This window comes from Glycine soja, chromosome 20, assembly GCF_004193775.1.
Source record: "Glycine soja cultivar W05 chromosome 20, ASM419377v2, whole genome shotgun sequence".
Lineage (NCBI taxonomy): Eukaryota > Viridiplantae > Streptophyta > Magnoliopsida > Fabales > Fabaceae > Glycine > Glycine soja.
This window is the reverse complement of record NC_041021.1, coordinates 20,894,372-20,915,439: the sequence shown is the minus strand read 5'-3', so window position 1 is coordinate 20,915,439 and position 21,068 is coordinate 20,894,372. Positions and strand designations below refer to the sequence as shown.

The following is a 21,068-nucleotide window of genomic DNA, read 5'->3' as shown; positions in this document are numbered from 1 at the left end:
AAGTTTAAAATATCGTTTCAAGGTCCAATGCCTTAAATGACTTTTTTTAAAAATTAAAATCAATCTTTCAAAAAACATAAAATCAATGTAACACAAGCTTTCAGACTTAAAGAACTACATAGGTCTGAATTCCTCATCGCACCTAAGGATACGTAGGAGCAAGGGCAACACCATTGTCAAACCCAAAAAAAATAATAAACATAAAAAGGGAAAATACATAATTTTGATGTCATGTTTTGCACACTTGATTAAAGGTTGTCATCCCTTGTGACGGGCGCATGGGGTGCTAATACCTTCCCCATGCGTAAACAACTCCCGAACCCTCATTTTCAAAATTCGCAGACCTTCGTCTTTTTTGGTTTTTTCTAACGTTTTCCGCGATTAAATGTTGGTGGCGACTCCACGCGTTTTCTTCATGAGAAGACGCACCATTTTGATCTCGCCTCATCCTCCTGCAAAATGGTAGGTTGCGATAGAATGGAATATTTATTGGTCGGTCAAAATATTGCAAATAAATTCTTAATAGGTTTGGAATGAAAAATGCTAAGCAAATGGCCACTCCTATGAGCACTGCTTGCTATCTGGATAGAGATGAAACGATCAATCAATAGACATAAAGAAATATAGAGGTATGATCAGATCTCTTCTTTATTTATCAACAAGTAGACCTGATATAATTTTTAGTGTTTGTATGTGTGCAAGATATCAATCAAATCCCAAAGAATCTCATCTTAGTGTCGTTAAAAGAATAATGAGATACTTATTGGGCACTATAAATCTAGGGTTATGGTATCCAAAGAATTCCTCTTATAACTTAGTACGATACTCTGAATCTGATTTTGCTAGATGCAAAACTGATAGAAAAAGTACCAATGAAACTTTTCATTTTATTGGTTCTGCTCTAGTATCATGGCATAGTAAAAAGAAAAATAGTGTTGCCTTATCAATCTATTCAAAAATCCTATTCTGCACACTAGAAGAAAGCATATTGAAATAAGGCATCACTTCCTTCGAGACCATGTTCAAATAGGGGATTGCATATTAGAATTTGTTGATACAAAGAATCAGTTAGCTGATATCTTTACAAAACCTCTCCCCAAAGAAAATTTCTTTGCTATTAGAAGATAATTAGGACTTATAGACCTAAATAACTTAGATTCCTAGCCACTTTGATTATTTATAATGATTGTTTTTAATTGTTATTTATCATGCTTGTTTATGATGACTGTTTCCTTTGATTGTTTATAATGATTGTTTTTTATGGTTGTTTATCATGCTTGTTTTTTATGATTGTTTATGATAATTTTTTTATGGTTGTTTATTCTAATAAATGTTTTTGATTGTTTATAATAATTGTGTATATTGATTACTTAAAATAACATGTTTGTCATGATTATTAAACTTGAAATTCATATTTTTAGGGTATGGTAATCGATTACCAATCCCTATAATCGATTACCATAGAACAAGGTAACTGTAATCAATTACAATAGGTTGTAATCGATTACCAGAGGCTATGGGCAGTTACAGATTAAGCCTATAATCGATTACCATGAGCTGTAATTGATTACAGCTCATCCCTACCTATAAATACAACTTTTTCTCTTTCCTTGCGTAGAACCCTCTTCCTCCCTTTCTCCTTGACGGTGCCTTCCATTTTACAATCTTCAAATATTCACTTAGTGCATGTGAAATTACAAAACTACCCCTAATACAAAAACTAGTCTCGGTGCCCTAAAATACAAGGGCTGAAAAATCCTATATTTCTAGGGTACCCTACCTACAATATGGAGCCCTAAATAAAAGGACCAAATATAATGACATCCTAGTCTAATATGTACAAAGATAAGTGGGTTCATACTTAGCCCATGGGCCCGAAATCTACCCTAAGGCTCATGAGAACCCTAGGGCCTTCTCTTGCATCTTTGGCCCAATCTTCTTGGAGTCTTCTATCCAATGCCCTTGGAGGATAGGATTGCATCACTTACCTATATTATGGAGCCCTCATCTTGGCTACTATAAATGTCTTGGCCCCTCATAATCATGGTTTTCTTGGTGGGGTATTGAGAAGTAATGTGTCCTCTTCCAAGACATTTAAAGCACTTCATGGAGCTAGTCTTCTCTTGCATACTAGCCTTAAGGGGTTGCTTTTCTATTGTCTTCCCCTTATCATCTTTGGGCTTAGAAGGTGTCACCCCTAAGATGCCTTGACCTTGGTCTTTCTTTGGATAAGAGTGAGAGCCATAAGATTTTGAAGTAGACTTTCTTTTAAGTTGTTGCTCTACCCTTATTTCCCAATCTAAGTTAGCCTCTACATTGTCCTTCCCATGGAAGTATGGGAGGTTAACGTTAGCCTCTTGAGGTTTTCTTTCTTTTTCTCTTCTTTGGGAGTGATGTTTAGTGTGTGAACTATGGCGCTCTCTATAATAGTCGCTAAGTTCTTCACTTAAAATCTTGCAAGAGTCATGACTACTATAGGAGACATGTTTTTCTCTTTTCATTTCTTTCATTATTTTTCTTCTTTCTTCCTCTCATATTTTCTCTCTTTCATCTTGACTTATTTCTTCCACTCTTTTTTTACCTTTTTCTTTTCTCTCTTGTTTTTCTTTCCATAACTTAAGGGATCTCAACTCATCTAATATCTTATACAAGGGGTCCTTAGGAGTAGAACCCTCACCATTAACACTAGATGAAAAATGAAGACTCATGTTGGTTCCTAAGTTATGGTTCTTTCTTGTTGGGTGTTTGAAAACAAAAGGTAAAAGAAACTATGGTTGAAACTAGCCAAAATAAACACTAAAAGAGGTGTGAAAGATAAGGTAAAAACTAATTGGTAAAAGGCAAGCTATCTAGGCAGTTTGACAAGGGAAGGTAAATGAATTAAGCTATGAAAGTAAGCAAGAAATTAAAGTGTAAGAAATGTAAACTAGGCGGATCCTAAGAGTGTTTGGATGACCTCATTTAAGGTTCCCAACAACACACTCAATATCCTAAGGGAAAATTTATGGAAGCAATGTCTTCCAAGGTTATTTTGATGATGCCAAAGAATCAAGAGTTAAGCAAAGTTTCAAGCAAAGATTCAAGATTCAAGATTCAAGAATCAAGAATCAAGATTCAAGACTCAAGATTCAAGAATCAAGAGAAGACTCAATCAAGATAAGTATTAAAAAGTTTTTCAAAACATTGAGTAGCACAAGAAGTTTTCACAAAATCATTACCAAAGAGTTTTACTCTCTGGTAATCGATTACCAAAATGTAGTAATCGATTACCATTGTTTTAAAACGTTAAGATTTTCAAAATTTAAAATGAAGAGTCACATCTGCTGATGTGTAATTGATTGCACCTTAATTGTAATCGATTACCACTCACTATTTTCAAAAAATACATTTCCAAAAGTCACAATTCTTCAAGTGACTTGTTTCTGAAGATTCTTTCAAAAGTCATAACTTTATAAGTGATTAGTTTTTAAATAAATTGCCAAGAGTTACAAGCTTTGACTTTGAGTCATCAAGAGATTATAAATATGTGACCATGACATGAGTTTCAATCAATTATCTCTTTCAATCTCTTTCAACTCTTTCTACAGAATTTCTGATTCATTTCTCTTCATCTTTCTAAAAGTTTTTGTTCAACACTTTCTCTTCCAAGAAAAGTTCTTTGATAAAAAACTTGTGCTATTCATCTTTTTCATTCTCTTCTCCCTTTGCCAAAAAGAATTCAACAAGGACTAATCGCCTGAATTCTTTTTGTGTCTCTCTTCTCCCTTTTGTAGAAGCAAGCTTCATGATGTTGAATCCAGATTGATTCAAGTTGTTTTGATGATAACAAAGATGATGACAAAAATCCCAAGAGAATGATTTCAAGATTGAGTCAAGAACAATTCAAGAATCAAAGAGAAATTTGATTTCAAGATTCAAGAAAAGATGAATTCAAGTTTCAAGAGAAGAAATCAAGAAGACTTCACAAGGGAAGTATTGAAAATATTTTTCAAAAAACAAACATAGCACAATTTTGTTTTTCAAAAGAGTTTTCTCAAAATTTTCTAAGTTACCAGAGTTTTTACTCTCTGGTAATCGATTACCAGTTTCCTGTAATCGATTACCAGTGGCAAAGTTTTGATTTCAAAAGTTTTCAACTGAATTTGCAACGTTCCAATTGATTTCAAAATGGTGTAATCGATTACAAGATATTGGTAATCGATTACCAGTGCATCTGAACGTTGGAATTCAAATTCAATTGTGAAGAGTCACATCCTTTCATAAAAAGCTTTGTGTAATCGATTACAAGGATTTGGTAATCGATTACCAGTGACAAGTTTTGAACAAAAATCAATAGATGTAACTCTTCCAATGATTTTCAGGTTTTTCTAAAGGTTATAACTCTTCAAATGGTTTTCTTGACCAGACTTGAAGAGTCTATAAAAGCAATACCTTGATTTGCATTTGAAGTGCACTTACAATACTTACAACCTTTACAAGCAACTTTTCCACATATTCTTTTACAACCTTTGAATCTCTTTGAACTTCTTCTTCTTCTTCCTTTGCAAAAAGCTTTCTAAAGTTTTCTGGTTTTCCAAACCTTGAAAACAAAAGTGTGCTATTCATCTTTTTCATTCCCTTCTCCCTTTGCCAAAAAGAATTCGCCAAGGACTAATCGCCTGAATTCTTTTTGTCTCTTTTCTCCCTTTTCCAAAAGAACAAAGGACTAACTGCCTGAATTCTTTTGTGTCTCCCTTCTCCCTTGTCAAAGAATTCAAAATGACACAGTTTGAGAATTCTTTTGATTCTTCCCTTTCCCTAAAACAAAAGATTTCAAAGGACTAACCGCCTGAGATATCTTTTGTTTCCCCTTCACAAAGTTTCAAAGGACTAACCGCCTGAGAACTTTATCTTAACAAATTTATCTAGAATTCAATAAACAAAATAAAAATTCAACACAAACTTAGAACATAATGTGACAATTACTATGACTAAACATGATTCTAAGACAACATGGTTTAAGTGATTTACACTTAGATTTTGTGTTTTTTTTCTAATCAATATTTTGGAAGAAAATTTAGATCTAAAGCTTCAGCACAATATATTATGACTGAAAAATGATAGAACCTAAAATCAACACAAAAACATGATTCAAGAGTAGATCTATAAAATTTGAACCATATAAATGCAAGAACAAGTGTAGATCTAAGATTTAATCGGTTTATTTTTTTGAATCTACTCTAAACAGAACCAAACCACAAGACAATGGAGGATATACATGGAGAATAAGATGAATAACAAGGAATTAAAGTGAATTGACTGAACAAAAAGATCGAGGAAGCAAAAGAACATTGCCTAGATGAAGATGCTCTTGATACCACATGATGTAGCTCCAAGTGGAGCTTGTAGGCCTTGGATCTTCTTCATTAATGGAGTCCTTTTCTTCTTGAAGATGAATGGAAACGGAATGGAGAAGGAAGAAAGATGGTTGGAGAGGAGACGCCACTTCAAGGAGAAGATGAGTCAAGAAGAAACTCGTCATCATAAGAAGTCATGGATAAGAGCTTGAAGGAAGGAGAAGATGAGTGAAGGGAGAGGGAGAGAAGGAGCACAAAATTTTGTGCCTCAAAAGAGGTCTGAACTTTGAAGTGTAATTCTCAAATGATCAAAGTTGAAAAAAATGCACACACATGACCTCTATTTATAGCCTAAGTGTCACACAAAATTGGAAGGAAATTTGAATTTCTATTCAAATTTCACATGGATTTGAAATTGAATTTGTGGAGCCAAATTTTGGAGCCAAAATTTTTCTAATTATGATTAGTGAGTTTTAATTATGGTTCATCCCACTAATCCAAGATCAAGTCCAAGATTCTCCACTAAGTGTGTTTAGGTGTCATGAGGCATGTAAAGCATGAAGGACATGCACAAAGTGTGACTATATGATGTGGCAATGAGGTGTAGCAAGCAAATGCTCACCCCCCCTCTAAAATTTAATTGGATTGGGCTTCTCCCAATTCAATTAAATTTATTTCTCAACACACACATCAAATATTCACTTAATGCATGTGAAATTACAAAACTACCCCTAATAGAAAAACTAGTCTATGTGCCCTAAAATACAAGAGCTACATTTCTAGGGTACCCTACCTACATTATAGAGCCCTAAATACAAGGCCCAAAAATAATGAAACCTTAATCTAATATGTACAAAGATAAGTGGGCTCATCTTAGCCCATGGGCCTGAAATCTACCCTAAGGCTCATGAGAACCCTAGGGTATTCTCTTGCATCTCTGGCCCAATCTACTTGGAGTCTTCTATCCAATGCCCTTGTGGGGTAGGATTGCATCATATTGTGTTGAGATGTGATGTTACGCGATAAGTGGTGGAATGACGTGAGTTGTGTTTAAGTAAGTTGTATTTCATTTATCTGATATATATATATATATATATATATATATATATATATATATATATATATATATATATATATATATATATTGCTTGTGGAGCTTCTATGGAGGCTGGATCTTTAAGCTTCAATGAGGTCCTTCAATGGTGATTTTCCACCATGGAGATGCAGCAAAAGGCAAAGAACCAGAGGAGAGGGGAGGCACCATCCACAAGGGAATAAGCCATGGAAGAAGGAGCTTCACCACCAAGAATGTGCCTTGGATAAGAAGCTTGAAGAGGATGCTTTAATGGAGGAAAAGAAAGAAAGAAGGGGGGAGCACGAAATTGAAGAAATAAAAGAGGGAGAGAAGTGGAACTTTGAAGTGTGTCTCATAAGACTTTCATTCATCAAAGTTACAACAAGTGTTACACATGCTTCTATTTATAGACTAGGTAGCTTCCTTGAGAAGCTTTCTTGAGAAAACTTCCATGAGAAGCTTCTTTGAGAAAACTTCCTTAAGAAGCTAGAGCTTAGCTACACACACCCCTCTAATAACTAAGCTCACCTCCTTGAGAAGCTTCCTTGAGAAGATTCCTAAAGAAGCTAGACCTTAGCTACACACACCTCTCTAATAGCTAAGATCACCTCCCTGAGATGAGAAGCTAGAGCTTAGCTACACACACCTTATAATAGCTAAGCTCACCCCCATTCCAAAAATACATGAAAATATAAAAAAAAAAGTCTCTACTACAAAGACTATTCAAAATTCCCTGAAATACAATGCTAAAACCCTATACTACTAGAATGGCCAAAATACAAGGCCCAAAAGAAGGAAAAACCTATTCTAATATTTACAAAGATAAGCGAGCTCATACTTAACCCATGGACCCGAAATCTACCCTAAGGCTCATGAGAACCCTAGGGCCTTCCCTTGGATCTCTGGCCCAATCTACTTGGAGTCTTCTCTATCCAGTGCCCTTCCGGGGTAGGATTGCATCATGTTGTGTTGAGATGTGATGTTACGCAATAAGTGGTGGAATGACGTGAGCTGTGTTTAAGTAAGTTGTATTTCATTTATATGATATGATATATATATATATATATATACATGTTGTCATGCTTTTTTTGAATAGTTAGGGATGTGATAACTCATTCCCTGTGTGTTGTTTGTGTTTGGATCCTATGATGATCTCAAACCTTGTGTCTATAGGAGCATATGGTTAGCTAGATGGCTATGGAAAACCTCATGTTAGAGGACGCTAGGACACAATGCTCTGATAAGATATGACATTGGGGTATGGGTTCCTGTATTAATCGCATGAAATTGTGGACATGTAGTTTTTATCATTTTATTTCACATGTTGAGTCTTTAGTTCATTCTCTAGAGTTTTGGGCGGCCTTGTTTTGAGTCGGAGATGTGTTTCATACCCTTAATTGATAAGTTTTAAATTTGGTGATTAACATGAATGCGAACATTTTATCCACGTGAACTCCTTTATGTTTATTGAATAAAATTGTTTTATGTAATCTCCATATTTCCATGTATTTTCTTATGTGAATATGTATATTGAGGTAGAGGGTGTCACAATAATACTACACCAAGACAAATAAAACAAATGAAATAGGCTACCAAAAATTTGACAGAGTCACCCCTACAAATAAGACAATCCATATATTTTTTTCACCTGTGATACCATATAAAACCAACCCAACAAAGTGTCACAACCACATAACACAACTTGTGTCCTTGACATAAGCATACGTGAATAATTCACCTTGGAATTCATAAAAATCATACATATCATCATAAATTCTCAAAATGTCATAGTTACATAATTAGCATATCATGATCCCCTTGACTCAAACTTAAGAAATTGTCCCTATCTAATCTTTATCCCTATAATTGCATCATACTAGAGTCATCACACAAAAAAAAAACTTCTCATTACATGTAATGGAGACCTACCAAACAAGTGAATAAATTCCTAGGTAAACTTACAAATTCTAGGAAGTTCGCTACTCAACCACCTATGAATCTAAGGGAGAAAATAAAATAAAGGGATAAATCATAAAGACATAATGAGAGCATCATAAACAAAGTGGATAGGAAAGAAAAAACAAACATCACACAAGTGTTTACATTCAAATAAGAGCTTAAGATAACAATTTAATAAAAGTGAAATACAACCAAATTCACTTTGTAAAATTGTTTTTTTATATTCTCTTAGGAAATCCATGAAATATAAATGTAATCATAATCAATAATAGATTTTGTCTATGAAATTATGCAACACATACTCGTAGTGGTTTGCACATGAACTAAATCAATACAAAATGACAAACAAAAGCCTTAATCCAATACACTAAATTTTATTCAACATAATTGATTAACAACTAGTAATTACTTCATCTAATACTTATTAGAAAATATAATTAAAAACATAATTCAAGAATATCATACTTTTCATGAACTTTCATTCTACTATGTGCACATATGCCACATTATTTCTTCGTTGTAGCAAACAGTACTATGATATTTGACCCATAGGTTACAATATCTCTTCATTGTAACAAACAAAAAATAGGAACTATGGATATTCAATCCATAGGTTGTATTCTCTCTTCGTTACAGTGAACGAAAAATAATATATATACTATTAGTATTTGACTCATAGGCTACATTATTTCTTCATTATAATAAATGAAACTCCATCCCAACATCCACAATAAGAAAACAATTTCACATTTAAAATACACTATCAAACTATTAAAATACTCATCAAACGATTAAGGATCACCAATAATCAAGTTCCAACCAAGTAAAATAAATATTATACTTCATTCTCAAGTGCTCATAGAAGCCATAATCACCAAAAGAATTTAAATTTTACTTGCTTCTCCTAAAAATAGTTAAAAGTGTCACTAAATAGATTGACTACTCATAACCAAAGAGAGCTCAACCAATGCCTTTAATGTTGTCTAGAGAAGCAACCACCATATTTTCCAATGAATCTAGGCATTACGAGCAAGAAAATAAAAGATTATAGATAATCCCTAATTTATAATACCTAGGTTTTTTAGGGAACCACAATAATCCTTACACTTAATGGTTAAGGGAACCATATTTAAATTTCCAACACCTTACACTTAAACCCATTACTAATCTGTCATAAAAATATTCATCTATCTCAATGGGCCATTGGTTTACATCAAAGAGCTCAAATAGAGAACTTTAAAGAGGTAAGAATTGTTACACTCCACTCAAATCACTTTCCCCATGCTTGTGTGCCACAGCAGGAACAAGGAATATGTGAGTTTTAAGATAATGGAGGAAATAAAAAGAAAATATGAAGGTGAGATGGAAAAGGGGGTTACCTAAGTTGGAGAAGGAAGGATTATGTTCTTTTAAAAGAAAAAAGAAACACATTGCCAAGGTGCAAGGGAGGGGTATTGATTCTCTTTAAAAGGGTGGGGTTTTATATGCTTTTTTTCTTTCCCATTTATTAAAATGATGCATTTCATTGTCAAAATGTATGATTATGACATGAAAACTAACATAAAAAACATTAAAATTGGGTTTAACATAGGTGTGTATGGTTTATTACTTTATGTATGATGACACTTTTGTGGCTATCCTTGTATTTGTTGTTGTAAATGTTAGGTTACATTGACGATTAAGCTTATGTTTGATTTAAAGTTACAAAAGTATTTTTGCAAATTCTAATATAAAATTATGCGTTTCAATGCATGAATTTAGAAGGAAAGGTTTGATGCTTTTAGAGTAAAAGTACTTCTAAATTGTCCCAAACTTTAATCCAACCACGCACTAAGTCATGTTGTTTGTTATTTTTTCCCAGGAAAATAAGGAGTTTACTGTAGGTGCAATTGAGATTGTGCCACTTTATAGACAACTGAATTTTGAGAATGCTAATAAAGGAACACCGTTGAGGGTGAATGAAGACAAAATCATAAGTCAAATAAAGTAAAACAATTATTTATGCCATTATCATTGTCTGGAAGAAAACAATGCATAATGTTATTGCATTGTTGCTTTTAATGACTATAGTGTTGTTTGAACAATCTTCCTTCCTTCTGATTGCTTTGTTTTGGTCAAGACTTGTTGATGTTTGTAAGTTCCATTCTTGTGATTTTCTTCATATCTTATGGAGAATCATATTTTGATAATGAACGAGAAAGTTGTGCCTTTATTGACCATTTAGGTTTTCAAATTCTTTATATAATGTTATTGCATTGTTGCTTCTAATGACTATAGTGTTGTTTGGACAATCTTTCTTCCTTCTAGTTGCTTTGTTTTGGTCAAGACCTATTGATGTTTGTAAGTTCTATTCTTGTAATTTTCTTCATATCTTATGGACAATCATATTTTGATAATGAAGGAGAAAGTTTTGCATTTATTGACCATTTAGGTTTTCAAATTCTTTAATTAAGCTTAAAAACAAATAAAAAATAAAATAAACTTGGAGCAACCTATGATAGCATGTAAAATCCATTGATCCACTATGGACCATATGTCTCGATGGTTCACTAGAGATAGGGATGACAATAGGTCGTGCCAGACATGAATAATAGTTAATTGTTACCCGTCTTGCTTGATAAATACTTGTCACGTTACCTGCGTGGGTACATGATAAGTAGATATGCACAAATGTTAAGTATTCGTGGATATTTGCAATAAAAATAGTTTATTTATTTTAAAAAATCACTTATTATAATTTCTTTTTTAATATTTTCTTTCAAAAAATAATTTTAAAAGTTACAACTAAAATTGTTCAAATATTTTACACAATTAAAAATATCCATGAATAATCCTTAAAAAATAAAAATGAATGAATAAAATTTTATTTTGTGAGCTAAAAAAATATAAAAATTAATTTACAAAATATAAACACAAACTAAACTACATTAAAAATATAAGTTGAAATAAAATTATGCTCCAAAATATAACTACAAATAAAATATTTAAGTATTTTAATATTGATGGATAATGGATATCCTTGCGTACGAATAGCATGATATACACTCTAAAACATAAATACAAATAAAAAGTATGACAAAAATATTTAAGCATTTTAATTTTAATGGGTAATGGGTCCTTGGTGGTACAACCTGTACAAACACCATGATACTTGCACCCTCTTGTTAACAAGAAGGTAGTGAAAATATTTGTATCTGCCACCCATAGATATCTGTTAAAGATATTCATTTTTTTGTGTTACGAATTTTATCCATATGATGTGGATTTTTTCCCATCCTTAACGAGATACTTTACCTAGGCAAAAATGGAAAATTACGTTTATAACTATAAAAAAAGTGATGGTTTTTTTCAATAAAAATAATATATTTAAATTATAAAAAGAAATACAATATTTGAAAAAACTAATAATCTTAATGAAAATTTATTTCATCATTTTTAACCTTGAAAAAAAAATGAAAAACACATAATTTTGGAATAATATAATTTATTTAGTCTATTTTAATTGAATAATATAAGCAACAAAATAACTTAATTATTTCTTAAATATAATACCATTTAAAAAAAAATATAAACAATTATATTTTTATTATTTTTATAATAAAAATTAAACTAAACATACATGAACATCAACGTAAGCAAACACACGCTAGAATTTAAAATGGCAAAACCAAAAACATAATTTCCCGCACAAGATTTGATTTGGCTTCGGTCCCCAATCTTTGTGTAACCCAAGCACATGGAGCCTTCAAAGAACAACGCCCAATCGGAAGAAGACGACACCGTGGCGCTGAGGAGGAAGCGGGCGCGGCGCGTGAGCTTCGCGGACAACGAAATCACCTCCGTCCACGTCTTCAGCCGCGACGACGACGACGATTCCACTTCCTCTCCCTCCGAACCCCCTTCTTCCTCCAATCCCTCCATCCTAGGGTTTTTCCGCGACCTCGCCTCCGACAGCGACGATGACGAACAACCGAAACTCGAAGACGAAGCCGAAGCCGCCGCAAACTCCTTCCTCCGCCCTGTCGGATCCCCCTCCCCTGGCGGCAGCATCACCGCCGACTGTGAGCTCTATTTCTTTCATTTCTCTTCTCGAGTTTTGCTTTCTCTTTCCGTAGCAGTTAATTATTAATGAGTAAATGACACTAACCACCTCTGAAGTTAAGCGAGACTACACAAATTTTCCATAGAGAGAGGCCGCGGTGTAATGTTTTTCAAACAATTAAAGGTTGGTTATAAGTATATAAGGTGGAGGTTTGTGTAATTTCATAAAACTTCAGGGGTAGTTACTCTTTATTAATTCAATTTCGTTGCTCTCCTGATGTACTTACTGCTCAGATGATGACGATGATGATTTTGGCGGTCCGGTGTCGGCACATTTTGTCCGACCGGATCGGCTATCGGACTCCGGTGTTTTGGAAGACATCACGATGGACTCGATGGCTTTCTCACTGCACTACCAGAGTCTTGCTGGCTCAGACTCCGGCGACATCAAGACGCGCCAGTTCGTCAGGCTTGGAACTCCAAGCTCTCAGGGAAGTTACATGGAGCTCACGGAGGCGACAAAGAGGCCTGCCGAAGTGGTACTCGACGCAAATAGTGCCGGCAAAGACTCCAACGACATGAGCATTGAGGTAGACCACCAAATGAGTTTTGGCTATGACATACCCTCTCCTGCGTTTGATGCTGCTGCTGCAATTTTGGCAGAAGAAGGAGCACCTAAGGAATCACCACATCACAGCTTGGAAGGTTCGGTTGTTTCACCAGTCACTCACCTTCACCAGATACAGCCTTCTGATTCTTCAATCAAGGCGAGAATTAATTGTTTTCTTTAGTAACTACTTCTAGTTTAGGAGTTTTTTTTTTTTTAAGGTTTGAGTAGGTGGTGTCACTTTTGTATGCATTTGATTTGATTGATAGTATCGAGTTGTAGGTGTGTATGGTTTATTACTTTATTTCTGATTTATGATGACACTTTTGTTTTGTACCTATCCTTGTATTTGCAGAATGTTAGGTTACATTCAGGATTAAGCTTATGTTTGGTTTAAAGTTACAAAAAGTACTTTTGCAAATTCTAATACAAAATTGCGTGTTTCAATGCATGAACTGAGAAGGAAAGCTTTGTTGCTTCTAGAGTAAAAGTACTTTTGAACTCTCCCAGACTATGATCCAAACACACACTAAGTCATGTTCATTTGTTCTATTTTCTTTTTTCAGGAAAATAAAGAGTTTAATGTTGGTGTAATTGAGATCATGCCAGTTTGTAGACAACTGGACTTTGATAATGGTAATAGAGGAACACCACTGAGGGTGGATGAAGACAAAGGAATGGTGTCGGACACCGATCATAAGTCTGATCAAGTAATCCAAAATCCAATACACAGGTTTACACCATTGTCACTGTCTGGAAGAAAACAATTAGTTATGAGGTCTCCTGATTCATCCAGGCATGATGGAAATATAACTCAACCTTTAGTGCAATCTGGGTTGTTTGTTCCAGAGGTCCATGTTGCACATGGTGCAACTCCATCTTCTGTACATATAAGCATTTTGAAGATGAAAACTCTGGAGGCTACTCCTGCCATTTCAGTTCTCAAAGAAGGAATGGACAGATTGAAAGCTAGATTATCAAAATTCTCTCCTGGATTTTCTCTGTCAAATAAAAAATATTGTGAATACAAGCATGATGAAACACGCCAAACTCCTTTAGGGGAAAAACTGTTTAGTTTAACTCCAGATAGTAACGTGTATAAAGGCTTGGTTGATGGCAATGAACATGGAATTCAGTCTAATAAAAATATTTGCAAGTCAAGTCAAAATGAAGAGACTCTGGATGCCAAAATAGATGAGGAAAACTTAAGTTTGATTTCAGCTCATGTTTCTTACAATGATGAAAATCCTAAGGTTGTGGAAATGGGAGCTTCTCCCTCACAGATGACTCATTTAACGAAGGTGGTAGATGTGGACCTGGCAGATCGCACAGTTGAGAAAGGGAAAGATGAAATTCTTGTTCCAAGTCCTCCTATCCAAGAGGTAACACCTCAGTTGTGTTCCTTGCAAGACCCACCCAGTATGCAAGACTTGTCTCCCAAGGGTAACTTAGATGGTCATGGTCTTGATAACAGCTACCATTCAGTACTCCAAGTAGCTCAGAGCCATCTTACCAAATCAGGTATTAGTATTTCTTCTGGGAAGAAACTGCAAGACTCACCCAATATGCAAAATTTGTCTCCCAAGAGTAACTTAGATGGTCATGATAACAGCTACCATTCAGTACTCCAAGTTGCTCAGAGCCCTCTTACCAAATCAGGTATTAGTATTTCTTCTGGGAAGAAACTGCAAGACTCACCCAATATGCAAAACTTGTCTACCAAGAGTAACTTATATGGTCATGGTCTTGATAACAGCTACCATTCAGTACTCCAAGTAGCTCAGAGCCCTCTTACCAAATCAGGTATTAGTATTTCTTCTGGGAAGAAACTGCAAGACTCACCCAATGTGCAAGACTTGTCTCCCAAGAGTAACTTAGATGGTCATGGTCTTCATAACAGCTACCATTCAGCACTCCAAGTAGCTCAGAGCCCTCTTACCAAATCAGGTATTAATATTTCTTCTGGGAAGAAAAGAAAAGGTGTCGAGATACGAAGCAATGGAGACAATATAGATAAAATTGGGAGGATTGGCAGAAGTCCAGAGGTTCATAAAAGTGGGAATGGTGACCTACAGTTACTTTCAGAGCAAACAGGTTCTATGAGAAGTGAAAGAGAGAAGCTTGGAGATCAGACTTTGAATGATGGGGATCTTGTATGGCTACTGTTTTAGGATGCATTATATGTAATTTCAGTTGTTTAGATTGACCTCTGAACTTTTCAATTACCTTGCAGATTCTTAAAAAATTCTTAGCCAGAACAAATCAGTTGCTACCTCCTTCAGTTGATAAGCTAAATTTGAGATCGGTATGTTCTAATTTCTGGGTGTAGACTTGGAAAATTATAGTATTCAAATAAAATTTTGGGTATTATTGCTTACTTTTTAGTATTGATTGTTCACATAAATTTGTCATACCTATTTATATATAGTTCTTCCCCTCCTCAATATTTAGATTAGCAGGTTGGAAGATATTTTGGTTCATCTGCATAAAGTTAAGAAGAAAGAGAGTCTTTGTTCAGAAATTCAATCTCAGGTCTGTTAGATTAGATAATCAAATTTAATACAACTTTTTGGTTTTATTATATCATGAACAAGCTTACAACATCCCTCCCCCATACCTTCGCATAGCGAAGAGCCTCTGGGCAATGGGGTACGAAGTTTTTTTACTCTAAAGACAGTTTAAACCTGGCATCTGTTTATTAACATGACATGGTTCTTGTTTTTTTTTCCAGCTCAAAATAACTGATCCTCTAAACATTCTTAGAGACAAGAGGTATGCTAATGTTGTTTGACTAAGTAACACTGTGAATTGTGAATTATGCTGTTTGATACATGTATGGTTATGGAACTGTTTTGGATATGATTGGTGATGTGAACTTAGAGTAATCTTTTGCAGAGTTGCTGAAACAAGAACATTGCTGTATGATATAGCATATGAGAAGGCAAAATTACAATTATTGCATGTGAAACATGACAAATTGCAGTTATTCTATCTTACATGATTACATGTTATACGTTAGTTTTAGCAATGCTCAGTTGGTGACATGAACTTCCCTTGTAAACAGAAAAAGGTACAACAGGTAAGCTCTGGGCTTCAGGAGTGTGAGACAATAAAATTAAATTCCATCCCATCTTCATCTAAAAGTGGTGCAATGGACACTCAAGCTGATGATAGTCGTTGGCAGGGAAAATGCCGGGTATAATTATGTGTGTGAAGTATTTATTTAAATTGACCTGGAAGTGGGGACTGGGGACCATAATTGAAACATGGTTGTTGGACAAAAATTTCACCGGTGGGCAGTGGAATAGTGAATGCAACATAATGAACAGTGGGGTTACCATGATTGATGATGTGAACTTAGAGTAATCTTTTGCAGAGTTGCTGAAACAAGATCCACTGTGAATAGTGAATGCACAAAACAGGGTTGCCTCTTATCAGGCTCCAGATATCGTTAAGAGAAATAGAGAATGAAAGACATATGATTAAATTGTGTCCGAAGTACTTAATGGAGCTTAATTATATTGACCAAAAATGATGAATTTGCTGTTATCCGAAATTCCTCATTACCGTAATTGCATGGTTTTCTTAGCCCATACCACAAACCTAGATGCTATTTACATATTTTCACCAATTTCCTTATTTAATTAGGGCTTTTAGTATAGTATTAAGATACATAAGGAGTAAGCACATTGTCTTATGGATAACATCATATTACAACTCATCATATCATTTCACACGGATCATATCATTATATAAGAGAACATTATTTAGAATCTTTATTCTTTGCCTTCCTTCTTTCATATGTAAATGTCTGAAATCAACTTTATTTTGACAAAGGACCAAACAAGCATGAGCTTAACAAAAGTAGATGAGCCAACTTTTTCTGAAGAAAAAACAATGTTTTGTTAGACTAGAGAGTTTGAACACAAACTGGAAGATTTAATTGAAAGGATTCTGGAGTTAATTTAGAATTTGTAGTACAGATTATCAAACACTAACAAGCCTAAATCCTAAATGTAAGTCGAAGCCCTAACAAGGAATCTCATTCAAAAAAACATCCTCAATTTAACACATTCAATCTCACATCCTATTTAAGAAATACACTATAAAATAATTGATATCACCATTTTGTTGTGAAGACTAAAGATCTTCCAACCATTGTGGCTAATCGTAGATAGCTGTGTGGAGAAGATGACCACATAAATGCTATACAATGAAAATAATTTCTAATCACAAAAATAGATGATCAGAATTTTTAATTACTCGAAACATGATCATTATTTATGCTCAAATATTGATAGTTTAAAGATACAGCCATCATTAGTCCAAGGCTTAATTAACTATAATAAATCAAATATATTCTGTTTAATCCTAAGTTTTGTCAGATGCATGATATATTTTCCTTTGCATTTGTTCCCAGTTCCTGTTCATAGTTTGATGGTGCAACTTGATCATAAAATGTTCAACCTGTTGTGCTGTGCCATTGAATTTCAATTTGCAAATTTTATCGTTCATTTATAGGTTTCTTCCCAAAAAGTATTGGAAAAGAAGCAGGAGCTTGAAATTTTGGAATCAAAAGCAAAATCCTGGAGTGAATTCTTACATAGCCATTGCATGATGGAAGGATATCAAAGCTATACCAACACCATTAAAGCTGTTTCTGGTTATTTGCAGCAGAGAAAATCTTGCAAGTCTATACGCCAGAATTTGAAGGTCGTGTGACTTTAAATATGGTTCTTGTCCACATACAAGATACAATATCATTTTCTGAATTCTGGCAAACATCTTATTTGTTTCTGTTTCTTTTCCCAGTTGTGGGAAATTGAAGATTTTGAGCGCAAGGATGGTTGTTACAAAGTTTGTCTCAACTATTGTGGTTATCTAACCCAAAGGTTAGTTAGCTTGCTTCATTTCCTTATTTTCTGTGATTGAAAAGCTTAAGTATCTTTTATGATATGATGACTAAATATGCAAGTTCCTACTTATTTTGAGGGAATGTAGGTTCACAGTAAATACTGGTCAATCTAGTATAATAATATCAAATAGCTTGAATGATGTGAATATCGGGAAGGTAATTTGGTTGATAATTTATCTGTTTTATTACAACATTCAATATTCATACCTTTTTCTTTTCTAATATGATGTGCTTATTTTCAGACCTTCCCTAACTTGGATGGCATTTCTGCATTTGTGTTTGTCTTGCATCCTCACACCACAAAGAAATGCACTGGTTCAAGCATTATGGCCAGAGAAACACAGGTACATTACTTTATTTCTTGTGATAATTTTCTTGTAGCAAGTTAGTGTTATTTTTTATTTCATTTTTTGTTTCTTACTTATAGTTCGGTGGGCTTCAACTCTGTGTCTGCAATTAAGAAAGACTATTGTAGAAAGAAAAAGAGAAACTAGGACAAATTGGGAAAGAGAGGGGATGGTTAGTTATGCAGGATTCTAACCAAAATGACACGTGGCAGCAACAGATTGGGGAGAAGGATTATGAAATCACATGGGGGGTGTGTAAGTAGTGGGAGTGGGGAAAACTGGTGGCTTGGCAGGTGCCACAGGGCAGAGAACTATCCTGATACTTTTTCATTGGTTCTTGGTTATTTTCCTCATTCTGATACTCTTGTTTTGTAACCAGAGCTTGTTCCCTAGAATCTTTCCAATTAATTCTATACTAATTCAGTTTCTATCAGTTACCATCCTGTGATTCCTGCCTGTCCCTGCATGTAAGCCTTTTCAAAGTATTTTCATTTTACCTTCTGCAACTACTTCATTGTTCATGATACTGTCTTTGATGAATATATTCATCTAGATCACCAGAGAAAAACATCTAGTGCCCTGCTGATAAAGTGGCTAGTTTTGCTTGCATAGTGGCCATAGAAAGAAAGCCAAACATAAAAGTCATTTTTCCATAGAGGGAAAGTGTCTGCAATTCTGCATAGTCCAGGTCAAAGATCTGAGCATATCCTTTGACTGCCAGAGACTTGAGGCCATCAATTTTCCATTCTTGAATGTATGAATCTGATGACAGACAGCCTATGACTGATTTCTTGGAGGTAGAGGGACTAGTTTCCAAGGCCCACCAAATTTAAGTGCTTTCATTTCATCAAATGTGGCTTGTCACGGATGAAGCTCCAGCTGGAGATTTAGGGATAGACATAGAAGACAAAGAAGAAACACAAACCTATTGCAAAGAAGACAGTGAACAGTGATAATTCAGAGCAACATAATGAACAGTGGGGTTATAAGTTGATCATATACGTACTTATTTCTTGGGCAAAGAGTGTTCTTTTACATCCTCATAGTTTTCAAATATTAAAAAATAGCAAATGATAAATAGTATTCTTCCAACATTCTGCTGTAGCTGACCTGCTATTCTATGCAGATAACAAGTTCACTGGTAAGTAACTTGCTAGATGTGGTTGAGGAGGTTCAATCAGCTCAGATAGAGTTTAGAAATTTGGTCGCTGCAAAGTTCTATTCTCATTCAGGTAAACATATTTTCTTTACTCTTTGAAATCTCCTCATTTAAGCCATGGAGTTGAATCCTCAATTATGTGCAGAAAATTCTTTCGATAGTTGATTGGAAGTTGATGCTACCTTGCATTTTCATTGAAACATGTTGAATAAGGACAAACTGAAGTTTCTCTTTAATTCATACTGCTTTTGCAGTTCAGTGCCTTGATTTGCAGCTGTCCTTCATTGATTTCTGTAGTGGGAGGAGGGTGGAAGTGACCTTTGATATAACATGCTTAAAATGGTAAAGTTTTGCATCCTTTTTGTTTTCAATTTCATTTTAAATTCCATGTCCTTCTGAGTTGATCCTTTCTTGTTGGGTGTTCCATATCCAATCTTCATTCAGATTTTGTATTTGTACTTTATTTGCATCTGCGATTTGCTTAGATTTATTTTTATTATTATTAGGCCAAAATATGTTTAAGATTCCTTCAAATATAGTGGCTCTTATTTTTAGTCCTTGTAATTTTTTTTTTTTGTTTTTGATTCATTTTTGCCATTACATGTTTTGGTCTCTGCTGACAGCCATAAACGGGCCATTAACAACAGTATGTTTTATGTCCCTGCAATAGTAAAACCTAGTTAAACCTTACTATTATTACTAATATTACTATCATTATTTTTTTGCAACAGAAATTTAATACCTATTATGATCTGATTTTACTGTGATTGGCTTCAACTCTGATGAACCAATGCTCATTGATCTGATTTGAAATATTATTTCTACATGTCAGTTTTTTGCCATAATGCTATCTTATGTGAGATCAGCTTGATTTTTGGTTAAATGTCTTTGCATTTGCAACTAAAGACACTGATTGTTAATTTGAAAAATGGTTTCTGAACAGTGGGGTCTATCCTGCTGAGGTCCTTCCATCTCAAATACATGATCCTTCCAGTGGGGAACAAAAGTCTCTGCCTTCATCGCTTTTAGATGAAATCAGAACTGCTGCAGAGAGTGTGAGAGTTGGATATTCAAGAATTATTAGGCTTTGTAGATGTATTTCCCAGGTAGTTCAGGCTTCTACAAAAAGCAGATGATTGGTAATTATGGCTCCTCTGATTGCTTTCGTTGTTGCCAATCTAGGGTTGATAGTTCATTAGTTTCATCTTGTATATATCTTTACTTCACGTCACGTCACGGTGTTGCTACAAACGGGTGACATAAGGGTGCAATATGCGGAAAATTCATGTTATTATCCACTGGATAATGCTACAATGATTTGTCAAAAAAAGGATAATGCTACAATGAGTTTGAGACAATGAGTTGGTTGAAATCGGTTCAAGGTCTGAATTTTATTCAGCTAAAAAAATTGATTTGGTTGAAATCGGTTCGAGGTCTGATTTTTTTTCAGCTAAAAAGATATTATTTTTCTTATTTTCTTATAAAATGAATAGTTAATTATGAAAAAATTTGAGATCCAAGGTAAAAAATTGAAACTGATGACAAGTGATGAAAATTGACATTGAAGAATAATGTGTTGTGTTATAAACTTTTTTTATATACTAAAATACAGCCTTTTTTGAGATATTT

The 21,068-nt window shown here is 34.4% G+C and overlaps 1 protein-coding gene across 5 annotated transcripts; it reads left to right on the top strand.

Annotated features, from left to right (window-relative positions):
* The first annotated feature begins 12,026 nt into the window (after positions 1 to 12,026).
* On the top strand, positions 12,027 to 20,797 carry LOC114403623. Of its 5 annotated transcripts, XM_028366705.1 has the most exons (16): positions 12,199 to 12,431; positions 12,529 to 12,595; positions 12,706 to 13,178; positions 13,585 to 15,171; positions 15,252 to 15,323; positions 15,470 to 15,550; positions 15,750 to 15,790; positions 15,914 to 16,001; positions 16,083 to 16,214; positions 17,540 to 17,731; positions 17,831 to 17,910; positions 18,020 to 18,089; positions 18,176 to 18,277; positions 19,407 to 19,512; positions 19,694 to 19,781; positions 20,383 to 20,797. In XM_028366705.1, exons 1-16 carry the CDS (start codon positions 12,330 to 12,332, stop codon positions 20,573 to 20,575), a joined length of 3,474 nt encoding a protein of 1,157 aa, XP_028222506.1. In that variant the 5' UTR covers positions 12,199 to 12,329; the 3' UTR covers positions 20,576 to 20,797. The 5 variants fall into 5 exon arrangements, 4 of the variants coding, with proteins under 4 accessions (XP_028222507.1, XP_028222505.1, XP_028222504.1 ...); XM_028366704.1 differs by lacking the exon at positions 12,529 to 12,595 and having other exon boundaries at positions 12,029 to 12,431; positions 16,083 to 16,097; XM_028366703.1 differs by lacking the exon at positions 12,529 to 12,595 and having other exon boundaries at positions 12,029 to 12,431.
* Positions 20,798 to 21,068: the final 271 nt, after the last annotated feature.

What these genes read in the sequence shown, in the direction of transcription:
- LOC114403623 (XM_028366703.1), top strand. Translation starts at nt 12,107, where the DNA reads ATGGAGCCTTCAAAGAACAACGCCCAATCGGAAGAAGACGACACCGTG. An exon ending in CGGCAGCATCACCGCCGACT is followed by an intron (nt 12,432 to 12,705) that starts GTGAGCTCTATT and finishes CTTACTGCTCAG; the next exon opens with ATGATGACGATGATGATTTT. An exon ending in ATGATGTGAATATCGGGAAG is followed by an intron (nt 18,090 to 18,175) that starts GTAATTTGGTTG and finishes GCTTATTTTCAG; the next exon opens with ACCTTCCCTAACTTGGATGG.